Here is a 21,196-nt window from a genome sequence, read left to right on the forward strand (position 1 = left end):
TAGAAAACAGATTGTAAATGTTCAAGACTAAAAGGTGTTCTTGCACCATGTAGTAACTAATAACTTTTTGCAGCTCCAGCTCACTGCAAATGTGTAGCTTAGGCCACCAGGAAAGGAAAAGCACACCATTTGCATTCATTCCTAATTGGACCCCAGAGATGGACCCATTCAAACTGAAGATCAAATCTGCTGCTTTTCAGAATAAAACTGCTGTGTAACTGCGAAACTCCCTGTAAAGCACAGGTAGCAATATCACTTCTTAAACTACAGTTAACTGTGAAATGTATCACTTGGATGATAGTTAAATAGATTCATTACAAGCAAAGGTCAGGTCTTCATGTGTCCTCTACTTTTGATGAATAACCTATTTATACTTGCATGAGAAATTCGGGGGGGGGGGGGGGGGGGGGGGAGAAGACATAGCTGAACACCACGAACATCAGCAATTCTTTACCTTCAAAAGTGCCTTTTCTCCAAAGATTTCTGAGTGTTTCAAAAACTGACAGCCTGGGACACTCTCCTTCTGAATTAAATCAGTTTTCTATCATTATCTGCCATAAGCAACCTTGCTCACTGTGCCAAGCAGCAAGGGAATTGACTGTAGTGCCCAAGAGTACAAGCCTGGTTTTATAATCCTTGTCCCTTAGCTGCCCCAACTCTCTTGAGAGCTTACTTCATCTGAAACTGAGAACACATTTTTAGAAACACTGCATACACGCAATGTAATTCCTTATTGCATAGTACTAGGCAAGACACCACATAGTTTGTGCTCTTGCTTTAAATCACAGTATCTGCATGCTTATGTTTATACATTCACATTAAATTTCCAAACCTATTTATTAGTGCTGCAGCTTCTTTGACTGAATATCACCTCTTTGTTTGCAAAGTGGTGTGCTGCCAAGTTTGGTGCATTTTACCCTGGATGATTCACTTAAGAGTCCATTTCCATATGCGTTTAGCATTGACATCACCAGATTCCATCCCTTCTTTCCAAGCAGAAGCATGTCCGCTTTTCTGAATTTTGTGAAAGTCATGGAAATCCTCGGGTCCACCTACATTTTTAAGACTGCCATTAAAAGAAAGGCTGATTATGCTCACCTCTATATAATGCCATAGTAAAACCAAGAATACCCAAGGGGAAAGCAAAAAGCTCCCATCTTTAAAAGCACTCAAGTCATCTGCCCATATGATGATTAGCCAAGCCTTTGGCTTTTCCTCATTCCACAGACACTAAGCCTTGCCGATGCACATGAGAACAGTGAGGACACTGGGACTGAAAGTAGCTCTGTAAACAAAGTCTGTTTCCAAGACTTGACAACCAGGACTTGTTACACACAAGACACCAAAACCTTCTCAGAATGGACCTGTAGACACAGCAGATTCACTGTCAGCATGTAATCTTCTATCCCTAAGAACTCCTCTGCATGTCTTCCCTAATTCCCGTCCACATCCACAAAAGCTGACTATGCCACTGTCCTGGCTTTGGGATAGAGTTAATTTGTTTCTTAGTAGCTAGAATAGTGCTGTGGTTTGGATTCAGTAGGGGATTTGGTATGAGAAGAATGCTGATAATACACTGATGTTTTCAGTTGTGCAAAGAGATCAAGGACTTTCCAACTCCCCACGTCCTGCCCGTACGCAGGTGTACAAGAAACTGGGAAGGAGTAGAGCCAGAGCACTGGACCCAAACTGGCCGATGAAATATTCCGTATCATGTAACAGCATGCTCAGTATATAAAGGAGGGACGGCCAGGAAGGAGGAGGTTCTCTCTCGCTTCCGGGGTTGTGACTGCAGGATCTTGGTATTTTGGGATCACTAGCTGGGAACAGGCTGGGTATCAGTTGGCAGGTGGTGAGCAATTGCATTGTGCATTACCCATTTGCACTTTCTATTACTGTTATTGTTTTATTCTATTGCAATTACTAAACTGTTTTTATCTCTAACCTATGAGCCTCCCTTTACCCCTCCAATTGCCACCCCCATCCCCTGGGCTGGGGAGGGCGAGCGAGCGGCTACGTGGTGTTTGGCTGCCGGCTGGATTTAAACCACAACAGCCATACAAGGATGCACTAATAATTCTTTTGTAGTTCTTCCTCAAATCATCTACCTGAAGTTCCTCTCCGTGGCAGGCATTGAAATGACAAGTATAAAAAGCTCAAAACAGAATACATCATCACACTCAAGTGATGTGCATTTGATCATGAAAAATGGATGTCATCAATGATAAGCACTGCCTCTCAATTTTTAAACAAACTTAACACGGTATTTGGGATGCCCTTTTTCTTTTGTTTTATATCAGACCATATTTTGCAAACCTTTTTTCCTGTACTATAGAATTTTGCATATTATTTTGGCTTGCTTTTTGAGAGCAAAATTTAGCAAGGTTTTTTTCTGCTCAGCAAACTGCATTGCAGCAGGAAACCTGTGCAGAAAATGCATACAGTATGCAGCAAGAGCAACACATCACCAACTCCACTAAACTCCAGTGTGCCTAACAGTCACTGCAAAACAGCATTTATTTCACAGTGAATGCTGAGCATAACAGGAGGAGCTATTAAGTGAAACTTTACATGAAGAAAATTGTTTATTATGGTTCTAAGACAACATGGCAAGACTGTCTTCTCCATCCTAAAGCAGGTGGATACAAACTTTCAGCCACCTAAGAAAACCATCAGGGACACCATTCTGGTTGACAGTATCAACGTTCACATTGGTAGGTTCCTTAACCTTCATAAATGGATTCTTGCTTAGTTTTTCAGCTACAAGGGTTAGGGGGACATCCTCCAACACCATAGCAACCTTCAGGGACATACATGCTTTAGCTAGTCTGATCCATTAGATTCCCATTTCACTTCCCTGTATCATGCCCTGAAAAATATTCACAGCTCAGTTACAAATTATCAGCAGATTCTTACAGATTAGTAAATGCAGTGACCAATCTGTCTATATATTCTGTGATGTAACTTACATAGTTTTAGAAGGCCACACCTGAGCCAGCCAAACCCCAAATGCCTGTTCAACTCCTAGCAAAAAAAAAAGTGAAGAAAAGAATAAAGGAAAAAACATTTGGTAACCTCATGGAATCCAACTGCACTTTTGATGCAGCTTTAAAACCTTGCTTTTGAACTGTGGAGTGCTGAGCTTTATTACAAAAACCTCCTGTTTTCAAAACCTCAGGCTCAGTTTTTTCCAAAAAAAGTAGAAGTACGTGCAACAAACCTAGCACAGCCCTTCAAAAAATAACATCAGACTTGTGCCAACTTGAAAAGTTACACTGAACATAGGGTCAAACATACAGCTAAAAAAATAGGTTCTTTCTTCAAATTCAAGGCCTCACTAATGTGTTCTTGACGACTGTCAATGGTTAAAACCATCTTACCTGCTGCTCAAAGAGACTTCAAAATTTTTTAAACTGCCAACCTCCGTAAGGATCTCTTCCTTGATCTTAAAAACTTCATGCACTTGGAATTCAAGGCATGTTATTTCCTATTCTCCTTTCTCAATGGTACTCATTTGACAGCAGTTTTAAGTTGTAAAAAGTTCTTTCCAACATCTCTGACCAATGAAAATGGTTACTCAAAGTAACAGAAGAAACACAGCACTGAAAAACAAATGTCAATAGCATTTGCCTTTCTTTACCATCTACCAAAGGGAGGAAAAAAAAAAAAGTGAAAGAGAAGTCTAAGTCCCTAAGTACTACGCTTGATGAACCTTGAGAGGCACTGCACAATGTGAAGCTATTCCACCAACAGCCACCACCAAACATAACTGCACAATCCTGTCTCTTAATTGTCTATGAGGTCCTCTACTCTGTTCCAGTTCAGCAGCAAGCGGGCTAACTGCATCACCAAAATACAAACAAGAATAACACCACCTTCCTCAAAACCCACCAACCCAAATTACATTGCTCAACTGTAAAAGTACTAATGCCCAGACAACAAGGAGTCAAATACATCTAAACACATCCAATCACAAGCATTACAGCATTAAAAATTCTGTGACTTCGAAATAGTTTTCATAAGGTAAACCACAACAAATGTTGAAAATTATCCCACAAATCAGGAGGTCTAGTACTGAGATGAAGCAGCCTGCAATACCTGCCTAGAAGCATACACAAAAAATTCAGAGCATGTTGTCACTATGGAAGACTTAGGACACACATAAATGTGTCAACTACTATATAGCAAAACACTCCAATTTTTTGGCAGAAAATTCAGTTACTTTTTCACGTACCAAAATCTGATGTGTGCAGATGAAGAACAAGCTTACACAGTAAAATCATTTTCCCAAGGCTACAAAGAAAGCTTGGGATATGACCAGGATTAAAATAGTCCCTGGAGAAAATTCTTGGCCCAGTCTCTGTGAACCCAGCAGGATCTGAACTAGTGTTAATTCACCTTTTTTCCTCAGCATTTAAAAATGTTTGTGAAAGTTTAAACAGCCTGCCTTAAGCAAATATTATCTCACAAAAATTAAAGACAAAACAAGAGTTACTATCGAAAACCCAAGAAAATGCTAAAAGGAGATATAAGTCTGAAAACACCACATCTAGTATAAGTCCATCCTATCATTTGCCATAAGCTTTAGGACCAGATGCTTACCTGTTTCAAATTGAAATAAACCCATGGAAGTCAACAAATCTACATACTCCAACTGAAGATCTGTCCCTATAAATTACTTTAAGTGTACTTAGGAGATTTCAAGCCTAAAGATTCCATACGCCATTAAACATTACTTGCAACATTATCCCTTAAATCCAAGTCTTGTTTTCATCCACCAGATGCTTCTCAGCAGGGAAATGTACACACGATAACCCAATGAGCATCTCCTAGTGGGAGAGTAACAGGAAATCTCCCTGCGAGCAGGATTTGCTTGAGTGTTCATCAGGATTCAAAATAACAAGATTGGATCATTTTGCTGCCCTCATCTCAATATCAGATGTGTTGGGTTTTGTTTTGGTTTTTTGGCTTTTGATTTTTTTTTTTTTTTTTTTTTTTACACATACACAAGCAGTAACTATGGGTTTCCCACAGTCAGAACTCACATGGTAAAAGGCACATAACTATGAATTTTACCTCCTTAACTAACAACCTGTACAAATTAATTTGCTGACCTATTTTTTCATGTTATTTCATTGTTAAGCAATCTCTCCTTTTCTTGTTGTGTCTAATTACACACAGAAACATCAAACCATAATAAATAAAAAGGAGACACAGTTTATTATTAGTTTCTAATGTGCCACAAAGATAAGCAAACGAATTGGCTCTTTTGGGTACTATTAGTTACACATAGTTAGACATTATAGTCTGATATATGTTAGCTGCAGCAGCAAGTCAGAGAATAGTGACGTCTATCAAGTCAGGAGGTAGACAATAATCCTCCAGGCATACATACAGCCCTCATTCGCTGTCTTACAGAACAACAAGCTAAGACTGATGCCTTTCATCTGCCTTTCTGTATCCCTAGTGGCACGCACTTAGACACTCACAAATTGATCAACATAAAACAATGCTAGTACGGGCTGTCTTACTTTTTCTTGTGCTGTTTAGCAGTTTTCTTGTAACTCTTTAGCCACGTAGTTAGGAAGTGACTTGCCACCACTACAATCACTATCAGTTTTGTCACTGCCACAATGCTAGCTGGGTCTGATGCTGGTTACTTGGCTCTGCCCTGTGTTTCCCATGGAACTGTTAGAAACATTTTTCTAAGATTAACTCAATTCACACTAAATGCGAATTTAACTGTTCCAGACATCATAAATCTGTTATTAAATATCTGAAGCCACTTGTTGCATTGAAAGGCCATTCTTATCATGGAAGGATCACAAATCATTCTTTCAATCAAGGTAAAGCAAGTTATGTGGTTTCTACAAAATACTATTTCTAAGGAACACCTTCCTAATTTGGACTTCAGCATTTCACATATACCTTAACCTGTCTATCAGGCTTACCAGAATGGGAATGCGTGGAGCTACTTCTATTTTTCTCAGCTACACATCCTAACTGACACTGCAGGCTGCATTTCCATTCTATTAAATCCCCTCCTGAACGATAATATATCTTTCATCTAAAATTTGAGATTTTTCTTTTCAGAGCCCAGGGAAATATTGTCATTTTTTGGCCATTGAAATGTTTCATTAAAAAATGTTATCTGAGGACAATGAGCTTAGAGGTATATTTTCTTCACCTTGATATATTGAAAAGATACATTATACTTAACAGTTCCTTGATGTATAATCCTTAATAGAAGATAAACAGTCTTCATATCTGATGAGAAATCTTCATTTAGGATTCAGCTGGGGATCCTGTTCTGCAGTAAATCTTACTCACATTCTCAGCATCGCACCTAGCATGAAAATGGCCCAGAGATCTCTCCAGAAAGGCAGAGTTCGCGGTGCAAGTACCAAAAGCCACTTATTCTGCAGCAGTTCCTGGAAGACAGATGCCTCCTGTCTGACTATTTATATGGTATTTGTCAGACTATCCCCCTTCCTCTGCAGTTTTTCTGTCTAGCAAAAATACCAGCTGGTTATTTCTGGTCACTTTCTTTGACTAAGCACTGACTAATCTGCTACTTCTAACTCTGAAGCTAAGCTTATCTGTCCCTTTTTCTGCACATCCAGAGAAAAAAAAAGAACAGTAATGGGTCATACAGGAAATTCAGAAGAGATACTTAGAAGATCTTTATGGTTTTTCTGGAGAAGTCTGGTTTGCAAATAAAGATTAGTGTCTATTAAAAGCTATCTTGTCTTCCCCAATCTTCAGACTTTTGGTTTCAGTCTTTACCAAAGATCTCGGATAACCCTTATTTGAACAAAACTGATTTGACCAGGTTGAACTAACTTTTTAATACAATGTATCAAAGTTTTCCAGTCTTTCAACCTGAAAGACTTGACCAACTGACACTACAGTTGCTTGACAGGATATCAAAATCTATGAATGCACAATAGATATCGGAACAACTGTAGACCCTCATCATCCGAGTACCATCCTCTCAATGAAAAAAAAACCCAAAACAACAAAAAAAAACACCACCACCAAACAACCCAACTCTACAGTATTTTTACTTATTTTTAAGACTAATATTTGTGTAATATCTTCAGTAATGCACAATAACAGCTTGATCAAACAACACACAAGCATCATTTTACAGTGCACCAGAAATGCACACTACAGTAGACAAGCACAGCAGTTTAACAGAGCTTAATGAGGTTCTAGAACAGTTTATCACCTAAAATGATAAATAACATTTTTTCAAATGAAATATTACATTAATTTATCAAACTGAATTTTTCACAAGATCAGTATTAACTTGCCTTTTCTCAAAAAGTGTCATAGCATGTAACAAATAGGAGCATCCAGGACATAAGTTTATGCTCTTGCTGGTGGTATTTTCAGAAACAAAACCGTCCTTCAGTTAATACTGGGTTAACAACCTCAAAAGGGGCAGTGCCACCTATTCAAACAACATCACCCTCCGTTATAATAGATTTTCTCCACCACAACCCTGTATATACCCAGCGTCTCACAGATGCTCCCATTTCTCACCTAGCACTACCACTGCTTCGCCAGAGTTGGCAACAGGGAATCAATCATGTGTGTCAGCCAACTAACAGTATGTTCTACTGCAACATGGTACAGATCTGCTGGGAGCTATATTGCACTGTAAAGAAGCAGATATTATTTATGTGATTATTTCACGTTATTAAGTCCTCCTACAGTGCAGGCATACCAAAACAAGATGAGTCATCGCAAATAAAATTCTGTACTGAAAAAGTATTAAAATCTAACAAGTTTCAACTTTCAGTGAAAGGAACTCAAACACTGTTACTGAAAAATCACAGAGAGTAAGTGCCAAGAAGTAAACACCAAGCACTATCAACCTCCCAAGTAAAGCAAAAGTTATAAATGTACCTGTTTTAATTTTTAAATAACAAGTTCACATTTTGTTGTCTACTAAGTTAAAACACATGAATATTTAAAAATTTCTGGCAGAAGAAAAGAAAACCTAAGGTAAAGAAAGCTGTGTTCTGATTTTCATCACTTTCACTGCTGCCCGAGAAGTTTGTTTTAATTCAGTAGTGCTTTACAATCTCACAGACTTCAAATAAAGTGATAACTGTACAATGAGTATTAAACATCTATTTTCTTTCATTAATCTTGATTTTCAGTGCCACATACAGAGAATTACAAGTTCATCATTGCCAATAAGCAAAGAAATGCGTTTTTTAAATTGGGAGAGCAGAGAAAATATCTCATGATCTATGAAAATCAAATTCTACTGCTATATCAGGCATTCATAAAGAAATCTGTTAACATTCGTGTCTTTGCACAAGAGGTAAGCCTGCAACAGCTGAGGCACTATTTTGTGGAACTGATACTACAGCGATTGATTGAAAATACATTTGACTTTTAAGACTGCAGTAATGTTCCTTCAAAGGGCAGATGTATAACCACTTACCTACGTGATATACCAAATAAAGCAAGAGCAGCAATTGAAACTTGTACTAGAGGGTCATTTAAATTCAATTTTATACAGAAGGAGTCAAACAGTTTTTTATGGACAACAGTTAATACCAATCACATGCAACAAACCTAATATACCTTCCTTTTCTAACCATTTTTGTCTGCTTTTAGCCAAGATACACATTTTTCATCCACTACAGGCTAGGGATGGCTGTAGGGCACATCATTCTCACACCAGCCACTTATGGCCAAGTGGCATACCTAAAACTCTCCCCTTTAAGCATTCAGTTCTTCTTTTCCCATACACAAAATTCACCCTCTACCTACATCTATCTCTAATGGCACAGTGTAATTCTCTCAGGGATATGAGTAGGATCCATGACACCAGCCCAATTACTTAACACTGCCTAGTTATTTACCTTACTTATTGGTATATTGTACCTTCCTACACAACTGTATTCTCATAGTTGGAACCTCTGAATCATCAAACACAAAGTTGCCTAGCAGAGATGTGATGGCAAAATTGAAGACCAAATTTGAGTCTCTAACATCTCCTGCTATAAAATAAATACCATACCTATTAGAATATGTATATTACATATATTATGTAATTTATATCATGTAAAATATAATATAGAAGTTAATTCTTTAAAGACATTACTGTTCTTACTGGTCTAGATATCGCAGAGATTTATTTCAGACTTCTGAAAAAAAAAAAACCATCATCTCAGAAGGAAATATAAAACAACAGAAAAAATTGTGATTATGATTTTTACACTAAATAGCCTAGACTTAACATATTTGCATGTTCCCCACTCTTCATGAAATTATGTTATAGTGCTAGTTTTTCCTCAGTATCAGCCTGGTTTAATTTCAAAATTCTTTGGGATGATCTTTTCTCATGAGAAAGAAACCAGTACTTAGCACAAGGAATGATTAAATTGCAATTTTCTAATGCAAAAATACAACAGGCTTCTATGTTTTAAAGGTTAGCATTTAAACACAAACTCAGTTGTTTTAATAAACTTCCACCACAGCAACAATTTTTTAAATTGTTTACTGTTCAAATATATAGACAGAGATCATTATATAGCCTGTTCTAGATTTCACAGACTTCTATCATCATTTTGCCTGCCAACCAAGGAGAAGATTTCATGATGTGTGAAGCACTGCAGATTTTAGACCTATACTTCTGTTCAACAGCTATCAGTCTTGAACTTGACATCCATATGCTATTTTCTCCTCCCAAGAAAGTCACTTTTTTGTATGCCTAAAAATAGACAGGCCCTTACTGGCCTCCCATTTCATTTTCAGTGAATGAAAATTGCATTTTGCTGTTACTAAGTACAGACTGACCTATACAAAAGGATATCTTTTGCCAGTGCTGCACAGGCAATGGATTTTTTTTGTCCTTTAGATCTTACGTATAACCTGGTTAGGACCACACTCTGGTTTTGACTGTAGTGATGCAGCTGTAACGAGGATGATAGGGTTGCACAAGTGTCACCAATATCAGGACTCTACCTTGGGAATTTAAGTTCTATATTTCATTAACACTTCTGTGAGACTACAGTCCTGAAGCATCTGTCTTTTCATAACTGACGCAATTAAATGCCCTGAGAAATATGCAAAATGAGGGATCTGCATGCTATCACACAACAGTTCTATTCTGTATTTAGCCTTTACTTGGTTTTAAGGGTATGCATGGTATTGTGACTTGAAATGTAACTTTTTGAATAAATGTAATGTGCTCTACTGAAAAAAAAAACCTAAAAAAAAAAACCTCTCTCAGGTCTTTAGGAGTGAAAAATACAATTCTGTATAGCTCCTGGAAGAGAAAACACAAGGACCAAGACTTTTCATGTGGTCAGTGATCCTAGAGAATTCTGTTTAGATACCCAGCTGAGACACTCTAAAACAGGCCTGAGTTCTGAATGCCCATCATGTGTCTGAAATTCAGTGACCTTTAAAGAATGTTGAATTGGATATCCAAACTAAACAGCCTCAGAACCATGAACCTTCACCTGTATTCTTTATTAGTATCATTATTATACATGGCTGTGCCCACAGTATACTAAGAATTGTTCAAACATAAGGGAAAGCCTGCTTATATTTAATTTCTCAAGCAAGAATAAGAATGGGTCACTGGGAAAATTATATATTTGTCAATAAATTAATATAGTCACTCTCCAACTCAGCTGTCCAAGTAGTATGCCTTAGATGAGGAGTGACAGATTACATCAATACATCCACATCCAAGCATACAGAGGATAACACCTTAAACTGCTCAATGTTTGTCCCACATAACTCCATTTGCAGTGCACCAGAGTAACATAGTAGGGGAGGAGAATCAACAGTCATGTCCTACAGCTCAGCTAACCAAAATGGGGTTTTATGGCTCAATTTAGTCATTCCAGTGAAGAAAGTGGACCTGCATCCACACTTTCTAAGGTTTGTTGGCATTTGAATCTGTCTGTTAGAGAGTTTGAACTGGGATGAAGCTTTAATCTGAAAGCAAGCTCTACCCTGAAATTTCTAAATGTATGGACCATGCATTTCAAACAAAATGCCTCTCTAATCCCAGAATGTGGAAGCTCACTTTAATAAATCAATTTTCAGTAATTCATTTTGAAATACAGATGATTTGGTATACAAAATCAGTTCCTTTGCATTTACTTGCAATACGTTATCCATGGGCCAATAGCTAATCCTATAAAATACTCCCACTTGCAGAATTGTATCTACCGAGTTTCCATCTGAGATTCTATACGTATTAATAGAATCATAGAATTGTTTAGGTTGGAAAATACCTTTAAGATCATCAAGTCCAAACATCAACCCAGCACTGCCAAGCCCTCCACTCAACCATGTCCCTAAACATTACATCTACACATCTTTTAAATACCTCCAGGGATGGTGACTCAACCACTTCCCTGGGCAGTGTGTTCCAATGCTTGACAACCCTTTTGGTGAAGAAAGTTTTCCTAATATCCAATCTAAACCTTCCCTGGTGCAACTTGAGGCCATTTCCTCTCATCCTATTGATTGTTACTTGGGAGAAGAGACCAACACCCACCTTGCTACACCCTCCTTTCAGGTAGCTGTAGAGAGCGATAAGGTCTCCCCTGAGCCTCCTTTTCTCCAGGCTTAAACACCCCCAGTTCCCTCAGCTGCTCCTCATAAGACCTGTGCTCTTGACCCTTCACCAGCCTTGTTGCTCTTCTTTGGACACACCCCAGCACCTCAGTGTCTTTCTTTTAGCGAATAAAATTCACCTTCTCAAAATAACAGTGCATATTTATTACATCAGATTAAACACTTACCAGGATAGGACCTCAAATCATGCACCTATTGGTTGCACTCAAGTTTTCAGTTATTTCTGTAAAGCTAAACTCTTAAATACATCTGTGCTAATCTAAAAGGAGTTATCTCTAAAGCAACCATGAGAACTGCCTGCTATTTCCCCAGCATTCTGCAAATAGCCCAGCGCCAACTCTTCCCGTGATGCACTAGCATGCAGGGCCTATTCAGGCATGCTCTGACCACACTGGGACAGGCTGCCCGCAAGTTCCATCTCGACGGCTGCCTCATGAAAGCCCTTTACAAAGCTTACATTTACAAAGGCATACATTCTAAATCTTTACTCAATCTCTGACTACAAAGAGAGCTTTTCGTGCAGAATTTGGTCTATACATTGTTTGGATATATTGATATGACTGCTCCATTCACTGTGAAACAATTTTAGCTAATCAAATCAGGAAGATGAATGAACAAACTACATTCTGTGAATCAGAAGTCTACACTGGGCAAGAAATACCAGATAGAATGAGAGTTTGTTTTCTGCTTTGACAATAGTATCAGAGATTAGCTGCTTGAGCAGAAATTAAACTATAACAGTAAAAGCTGTATTTGCATCTTTTTCAAAATTATTTTTTAATAACATAAACAACAAGAAACTAAGAATAATGGGTTTCAATACACCAGCGCTCCATTCCACTGTAATAGTCCCTCATCCTCTATCGCGATTCTGAAACTAGCCTCAGTATGAACCTACAATACTGCAGCTACAGAAAAGTTACAATTCTTATTATGAAATGATTTAGACTACAGCCTTATACTACATATATATATTGCAAAAAAAAATTCATATTATGTTATCATTCTTTTCCTGTATTATTGTAAAACAGAAACAAATAGTTATATTAAAATTATTATTCCAGTACTTACTTGGGATGCTGAGAAATAATTTACTGTTCATTTTAGTAATTTCTATCATGCCCAGTCTCATTTTATGACTATATGTATCTAAAAATGTAAATCCAATCTTTGCAAGAACTCTACAAGCATACATATTTCAGACAGCATCGAAATGAAAAGTGAAATGAACTTATTCCTCAGGCATTTCTCAGTATCCGACCATAAAAGTATTGCACAAAACCACAAATATCAGAATATGCATAGCTGATTCTAAGCAAGCGTAACTTTCAGTCGCTAAAGACGATACCATAGGGCTCCACTGACCTCAAGGATCTTACAAATTTAAGTCTATAAAGATTTTACTGAAGCCTTGTGCAAGTATATGCTGGAAAGCAACACCTTCAACAGCATCCAAAGCCAATGAGACCAGAGTGCAGGAGCTGTATTTAGAGACAGCAGTCAAAGCTTCCAAATGGTCTTTTACAAATACAGCACTTCTGTAGTAAAATTCAGTATATTAAGTACCTGATAGTAAGAGATCTCTTCTTTCAGCTAAATGAAAAAGCTGATTTTATGATCTGTGTAAGTGCTACTTCTCAGTATTAGTGAATGAAAGATGACTATTTCATTTTCCCTTAAGCAGCCAGCCTGCTCCATATCCCGCATAGCCTAGTTTAGATTTCCAAGCCTAAAGAGACCAAACACATTTTGATGTATACGTCAGCATTTCATCTTCTGCATTCCAATATTTCAGGCCACAAAACAGCCCATCCCAGAGAGAATACACCTGTTATGTAACAAATATAAAACAGGTCTATAGGTATACCATAATTTAATTTATACACTTTTATAATACACTGTACACAGGTTCTTCTTAATAGTAAGTCTAACACAAAGAGTTCAGATCAATGATCTCACACCTCACGTGCCATAGATCATTACCTAATAAGCAAACTATGTATTCAGATCAACGTAAGATTTATCAATCTCTTTCAATATTACCAAGTGAAAGTTTAGCTGGGGCATCATCATAATCCCACTGAAAGAAAACATCTCATACCAGTCAAGATAAATCATTCCACCTTACTCCAATGCTGGAAAAATATAGCTTTGGAAGCAAATAGACTAGTCTTGAAATGAAGGATGGTGATCAAGCTGCAGCACTGAAGGGAGGGTGCAGACCACAAAAAAGGAAAGGAAGTCTAGTTACAAACACTTGGTTGGAAAAGGAGGCTCCTGAATCACTTCCCCACTCTCCACACAGACCATGCACAAAGGTATCACTCCCCTTAGCATTTCTCTTACCCTCCGTGTCCTCCATTTCTTCAACTACAATTACCTAATAATGTTCTCTGATCTAGTATCTTTACTGTATCATGTGCTGCTGCAAAAGCAACACCATAAGATACACTTGCAAAAAAGTATTTTAAAGCACATAAGAATAAAACAGAAATTTACAGGAAGAATTTACAGGGGAATCAGAAAGAGTAGTGACAATACAGTCGGTGCAGCCTGACAATTAACACAGCAGGTCCCCATTTTTCACTGAAACATCAGGGCTGTATTGCTAACACTTTACCGTTACAGACAACAGGTAAAACAGAAACAGGATGCTTTAAACAGTAGGTGTTTGCAAAGAATTGGCAGTGTCAGACACCCCAAAGTGACAACTAGTCATTTACATCAAGCAGGTAGCAAACTCTGGCCACCTGCCATGTCTCCCAACTCATGGATTGGCTAGAGGAACCTGCTAAAAGGACAGCACAAATGAAGAGAGCAACCAACGTGAGATGATAAACTGAATTGAACGGCTGAAATTGCATGGGGAAGCAAAGTGGTTCTAGAAGAATGTATTTTCCTCGAAGATTAAAAAGTTTTAATACAAAGCATATGAAAAGCCCTGGCAACGCTTTTGTGGCATGTAAGTTAACCGTCACCTGTCTATTATACATATTTAATATGTATCTATGTGCTGCTCCCTCTTCTATTCTTCATAAATTTAGCCCCTTCAAACCACGAGGAAAGATACATTGCAAAGACATACAGCTAGTCAACTACTAGTTCAACAGTAGTTCAATGCCCAGCCACACCAGCTGAGTATGCAGTCACAGCAGATCCAGGCAGGGACTACCTTCTCTGCTGTTTTTGTGGTAGGGTTTCTAAATACTGCCACAGGGCCAAATATAAGGAAAACAGAAAATAAAAGCTTTCAGATAACCTTACTAATCTTCAAAAATTTTTAAAAAGACCCTTTTAAAAGAAATGAAGTGATTTACTTATCTATTTTATATTTATGTCTTGCAACTCTGACAAATGAAAATGTAAAATAAAATGAAGCCATTTCTCAATATTCCATAAAATTATATTGTTAATAGGTAACAAAATTATTCTATAACATAGTAATTACTTTTATGTTGCCTCAGTAGCAAAGACAGACTATTGCATTTTCATGAAGCAGAACAAAATAGAAACTCAGATGTCCTGCCTTCTTGTTAACATTCAAATTCTTCACAGTGTTAGATTCTGCTTTTAAGTATTCCTCCTCATTTCTCTTTTTTGAATCAAGTTATTGTACCTGTGTTTCTATATAAATCACTCCAAGTAATGTATGTTGAGTTTTCAGAGACCATTTGGTCAGATTCTAATAATCTCTCCTGGGAGCTGACACCAACTTCCAGCAGCAGGTCGTACACTGCAGATTAGAATAATAAAACACATGCTGCTGCAGCTTCAAAAAAAAATAAAAAAATAAAAAATAAAAAATGCAAGTCTGTCTTTATCAAACTGAAGAATGTTTTGAGACATCTTAGATGCTTTGTCTCCTAGACAGAGCTTTCCTTTTGTTTATATAAACACGTAAATCCAGTCACTTCTGTTTTTTCCTTCTTTTAAACAGAGAATATGTCATTGCAAAGATTTTGTTCCGGATTCCACATTTCTTTTTGTCCTTACAATAACGCAGTGTTACTTAATTGATCAAGATAGAAAGCTGGTATTTTACAAATTTGCATTGAACTAAAATATGTCTTTATTTACACAAGGTAGCATTTTTTCCTGTTTTGAAATTAAAGAAATATATTTCATTTTTTCCACATAAAAGTGGTTTGGGGTTTTTTTTCAAATTCTTTGTGTAAAGGTAAACTAGACAAATGTCTTGGAACTTAAAGAAAAACACTGGCTTAAAAAGAGACTGGTATTTCTCCTCCAGATTAGCATTGTGTTAGGGTATCTGTCAGTGTAATACAGATAAATTATATATTTCTCCCTTACAATTCACTATTCTTTATTATAGCATTCCCACTACAAATCCCAGGTGGATTAAGACTTGCATATTTGACCTCTTCAGTTAAAGGCAATCCACTGCATAATGATTTTTACACTATTCTGTAAAATGAACAATTCCACATGCATAAATGCTAGCAGGAATCAACATCTCCTGTTTCTTTCTCCGACCTTCAACAACCCTATCCTCTGCAGAAAAAAACTAACAGTTTTACTAATTTATAAGCACCATGCAGACACAGGCAGTCTAGAGAGAAACCGCTTTAGCAGTTGTGAAGAAAAAACATGAGAAAGCTTCCACAAAGAGAGAAATTGAGAGCCCAAAAGAAAAGTAAAAAGGAAGAGGTGTGAAGATTTAAAATATTCCCAATACTCACTGAAAGCAGCCACTGCAAGAGCCAGTGTGACAATAATGGAGACCCAGGAAACCCACAATGCCTTCTTTCTGTAGCTTTGAGCTTCATGAGGTTTTAGCCTTGTACTGCTTTCTAGTAAACCTGATAAGCAATAAGCAAAGAGGGTATGAACAATACATTGCTCCTTTTAAAAACACAGCTGTGTTAGTTCAGACCTAGATCACATATTTACATTCTATATTACATGCAGAATCAACACAGAATCAAATCCTGCTCGCATTATTAAGGTTAAGTGAATGAAGCCACCAGAAACATGAGTAAGCAAGGAGAGCACACACAAGTTGTTTTGATTTCACATAGAGAGACCCACACATCAGTCACTTAAAAAAGAGCACTGCAATCGTAGGGCAGTTACCAAAATTCACATCACTTATATTTTCCGCACACAAGAAAGAGCTCAGTCCTATACTCACTCCGATCAAAACTCATTTCAGAACTTCAGGATGCTGAACATAATTAACAGGAGAAAAACTCGTGCTCACCAGTCTCTGTGAAACAACCTACCGATGCACAGGAATATACTGCACATATTGAGCGTCGAAGCAGAAGCAGGCATACTTTAGAATCAAAGCTAGCAACAGCTGAAAAAAACTCTTGAAGCATAATGTCTTTCATGTGAGGCAAGAATACATCCCCCCTCTAGAACTAGCTGAAGAACCAGTTCTGTCCTTATTGCAATCAGTATAGAAGTCTGTTGAACACAAGCGAATGGGATTGCTTTCTTTTTTGATGCTTTCAATTTGTGGAAGTCTTTTGTCCACTCATCTTAAATCACAGACAATAATTCAGGTTGAAAAAATAAAGACAATAACAACATGCTTTGGTTTTCATTCTCTAGTTTGAGTCTTACGCCACTCTTAAAATGTATTCAGATTTTAACATATTCGCCTTCTGTATATCCCATCCAGATTCTTTTGTGCTTAGTATGTTCATGTAATTTGAAACATACGTTCTTTTTCACTAGCAAGTTCCAGCTCAAATCTGCTTAACTGGAGAGAATGTCTGACAGCTTTTAACTTTCTTAATGAATTATTCCAGAAAATGTGGATGGTTCCTCTTAGATGATGATCACTTTTCAGAGGGACTTGCCTGCACTGAATGCATTGAACTGGGGCACTGGTTTAACAGCACAACCTTTCAGTAGCTGGCCTAATATCTTAGACAAAGGGTTGAGAACAGGGGCTCTGGCAGCCTCAGCAGCAGATTAAAACATAACAGCTGAAGCTGTTACCTCACCTTCCCCAGTTTTCTCTCTGATGGCTATTGCTGCTTTCAAGGCAGGAACACCTGCTCCAGTTATCAGTATACTCCTGAATCCACACCCTGTTTAACCAAGTTTATTAATGTTAACATGTATTAATTTCAACTGACTATAATATACTGGCTGAAAACTGCAGTGGTTTTGGAATCAATTCAGAAGTGAATCAGACATCTCTGCCTCAGGGGCAGCAATGTGTCAGCACAGGGGCAGGCATCCAGGGGTGGTAACAATTAGAGCCACCAGATTTTATTCTGCCAGTTGAAGTCTGTCAAAATTACTGGTTTTAATCCTAGCATAATTGGTGGGATTCACACTGCCTTGGAAAAATTCTTCATGCTTTTTTCACCTCAATTACAATAAAGCAGAGAGAGTTTCTTTATGGTAGTTCAAAAAGCCACTGTGAGAATTTCATGCTTGTACTGTGTTTTTAGCAAATTTATAATATTAACTCAATTTTGTGCTACACACTCCCCTCTTTCTGAATGGAAAAGAATTTGCAAACTTGCATGCTGAAGAATTACTAGGCCCCATATTGAAATGAGGTGTTTCTTATGTGTGTTCTTTGTCTGTTTAATATGTGAAAACTACCAGACGACAGCTCTGAAAGGTTTGAGCATTTTTCTGATAGTACTGCACAGCTATTTCTCATATAGCCCAATTTCATTTGTGTGAAGAAATTTTATTTTTTTTCCAATGCTTGGCCTATCTTCTGCCACTACATATAATGATGCACAGTTTAATTGCTGTCTGATATGAGGTAATTTAAAAGTACATCTTGCAATATAGGAGAAATTTCTACTAATATAACCATAGAGAAAACACATCTTCTCATGTTGTGTCTGTTTGCCCCTCCTGTCCCCTCCCCACACCAAGGATTTTAAATTACAGCCCAAATTGTGTTGGAATGTAAAGCAAAGTAGGTTTTCTTAGAAAATTTTGTTTCTCAATATTTCAAACTTCAAATAAACACGGATCAGAATGACTGACATCCTCACATGTTTCTTTCTTTAACGACATCCTGTAATTCATGGCTACAGCTCACTATTACCTAGGAAGTCCAACATACACAGTTGATACTTACAAATCAATATCCTAATTAAACTGAGAAATTAATAATAAGCCCCACAGCTAGCGCAGCACTGCTGATTACTATTCACATGTCAAGCACGTGTCCAGTATGACAGAGACTGCAGTCCTTATAAAACTGAACCACTCCTGCCGTGTGTGTCTCTCTCTCTCTCTCAAAATGGCTGGCATATTCTAGCTGTCAGAGATGTGATCCCTTCCTTCCTAAAATAATTCAAATAAATTTTCTGGATTTACAATTTTCAGCCCTGAGAAAGATCATATTATTCTTACGAGTGTCTTAGGGGACAGCACACAAAAATACAAACTCATTCACATGACTACCAAGCCCATAGCATGAAAATTATTTAGAAGCAACAACAGCTCATTAATTTACACGCAACAACACAATTCACAAGGTAAACCTCCATATTTTTTTCCACTGACTATAAGAAAACAAGTTTTAAGCATCCACAGGAGACTGAAAGATAATCTTTCAGTTATGACCTGCATTGCTACAAAAATAAAAAGCTAGTATGTACCAATAAAATTCCTCCGCCCTGAAATTAACATACTGAGTAATTTTATTGCTATTAATTTATTTAGCACATGGATATCCTTAAGGTAAAGAAAATATGATGAGCTGGTTAAACGCACTGGATTTTTACTTTATCTTTCAGTACCTTCATATATTAACAGATTTTCTTCCCATAAAAAAAAATCAGAAGGAGAAAAAACCTGCCTAACAGTTGCAGAACACAAGCTTGGCATATTTGTGAAGTGATTCTAGGATATTCTTTACCATATGCTGACTTACCAGAAGTACTTTTCTATTTGGCTAAGGGATCATTTTAAAATGTCAAGTTAGAATTTGTGGAAGAGATAAGGCTAATAGAAAAATTGTTCACCTAAGATGTTAATTTAAGGACCCCATGCACAAAATTATCACTGATTTTGGATCTGTTTCTTAAGGAGCAAATATCTTGTTCCAAAATTTAGGGTTAGTTTTTATTTTTAGCAAACATGGAAGTATCATCTCTATAACTGGATCTGCTATGATTCATTGGAAAGGATCATAAGAAAAAGTACAATCTAAAAGGACAGACTGTAACAATTTCAACAGGGACAACCTGTAAAAAGCATACCAGATTTTCCTCTACAATGACTGGAAATATCCTGGTAGATGGAATCAGTGACTGTAGGAAAGGCTAGAAGAAAGCTATTGCAAGGGCCATAGAAAGAGTGTGAAGGCAGAAAAAGGAATAAAATCAGCAGCTTTAGTCTCATCTCCCTCTTAGAAAGAGATAAGGTTACAACAGACACTCTCTCTTTTTGGAAGTACCCTTAGTACCAAAAGGGCTAGCTTTGATCTTTAGCTCTGTCATACTGGGCACAAATTAAAAATGTCTGTAATCAAACTTCCATGCTTGAACCATAATCAAAACTCGTAATTCCTGTTATTTAAAACAGAACTAAAGCCTCAAATTGCCCTCAGTCACAATGTCTGTCCTCTGCCATTGGTGATGACAGCGAGGGTACCCCTGGATAAAGGGCTGTCCCCAGCCCCAACATGACTGAAACATGTCAGGGAAGATGGTGACTGCTCTTCCCCTTCTCTACTTCATGTCTAGGATTTGTGAGCAGGCAGAGGTATTTGGAAAGCTGGGGAAAGAACAGACCATACAGGGGTTACGTGTAGGGTGGGATGAAGACCGAGAACACAAAAGGGACTCTGGGATGCTGAAGCAAAAAGAGGAAGGAAGAAATGGCAATAGAGAGGCTAAGGAAAGCCTATACATGAAATAAAAAATGGAGACAAATTGTGTGGAAGAGAAGCCTGGAGGCACTGTGGAGGATAAGGCAATGGGGAGGGTTAAAATGGCAGCTGCCTTTATGGGCAGCAGGTCAGCGAGTGCCTCACACACCATTAACAGATGCCCGAAATAGGTGTGCTTCACATGAAAGAGTAACGCTGTTTGGAAGCGGGCAGCTTTCCACCCCTGGTCAGATATTTAGGCAAATAATAAAAAACGAGTTATGTAGAAATGCGTTCTACAGTAGGGGAAGGGAGACCAGGGGCACGGTAAGCGCCCTGACTTGGCTACCCAGCCTGGGACCACCACAGCAACGCCCCGTTGTGACCCTGCTCCGGAGGCGGCTGCCACAAGCCCCGCCGGCAGGTAACCTTAGCAGCCTCCCTCCCCTCGGCAGCGAGAAAACCTCCGGCACTGCCTGGCACCGCCGGCCCCCCGGGAGCCCCCGGGCCCCGCCGCCACCTGCGCCCCTCGGCCCGGGCTCTCTCCCTCGCCTGTGGAGCGGGAGCGGCGCCATGTGCCGCCGCCGCCCGCTGGCACCCTCTCCCCCGCCAGGCAGGCAAGTTTTCGGGCGAGGTGGGAATAGCCACGAATAGAGTTTATAAAAATATTTTAAAGCTGTCGCGGGGTGCTCGCAAGAGAACTAAAAAGGGGAAAAGCTTCGAGGGCGGCGCGGGGAGGCGGCGGGGGGGAAG

The 21,196-nt window shown here is 38.3% G+C and overlaps 2 protein-coding genes across 2 annotated transcripts in view; one reads left to right on the plus strand and one right to left on the minus strand.

Moving 5' to 3' along the window:
• Positions 1 to 21,196, minus strand: part of TMEM163 (transmembrane protein 163) — a 105,321-nt gene that overhangs the window by 83,200 nt on the left and 925 nt on the right. The window contains exon 2 of the mRNA XM_074873720.1: positions 16,323 to 16,442. Coding sequence (XP_074729821.1) covers positions 16,323 to 16,442 — 120 coding nt within the window. The remainder of the gene's footprint in view (positions 1 to 16,322; positions 16,443 to 21,196) is intronic.
• The window catches only part of ACMSD (aminocarboxymuconate semialdehyde decarboxylase), a 51,969-nt gene continuing 51,775 nt past the window's right edge, over positions 21,003 to 21,196 (plus strand). The window contains exon 1 of the mRNA XM_074873717.1: positions 21,003 to 21,060. The gene's annotated coding sequence lies outside the window, so the exon portion shown is untranslated. The remainder of the gene's footprint in view (positions 21,061 to 21,196) is intronic.

The sequence above is a fragment of the Strix uralensis genome, chromosome 6, assembly GCF_047716275.1.
Source record: "Strix uralensis isolate ZFMK-TIS-50842 chromosome 6, bStrUra1, whole genome shotgun sequence".
Lineage (NCBI taxonomy): Eukaryota > Metazoa > Chordata > Aves > Strigiformes > Strigidae > Strix > Strix uralensis.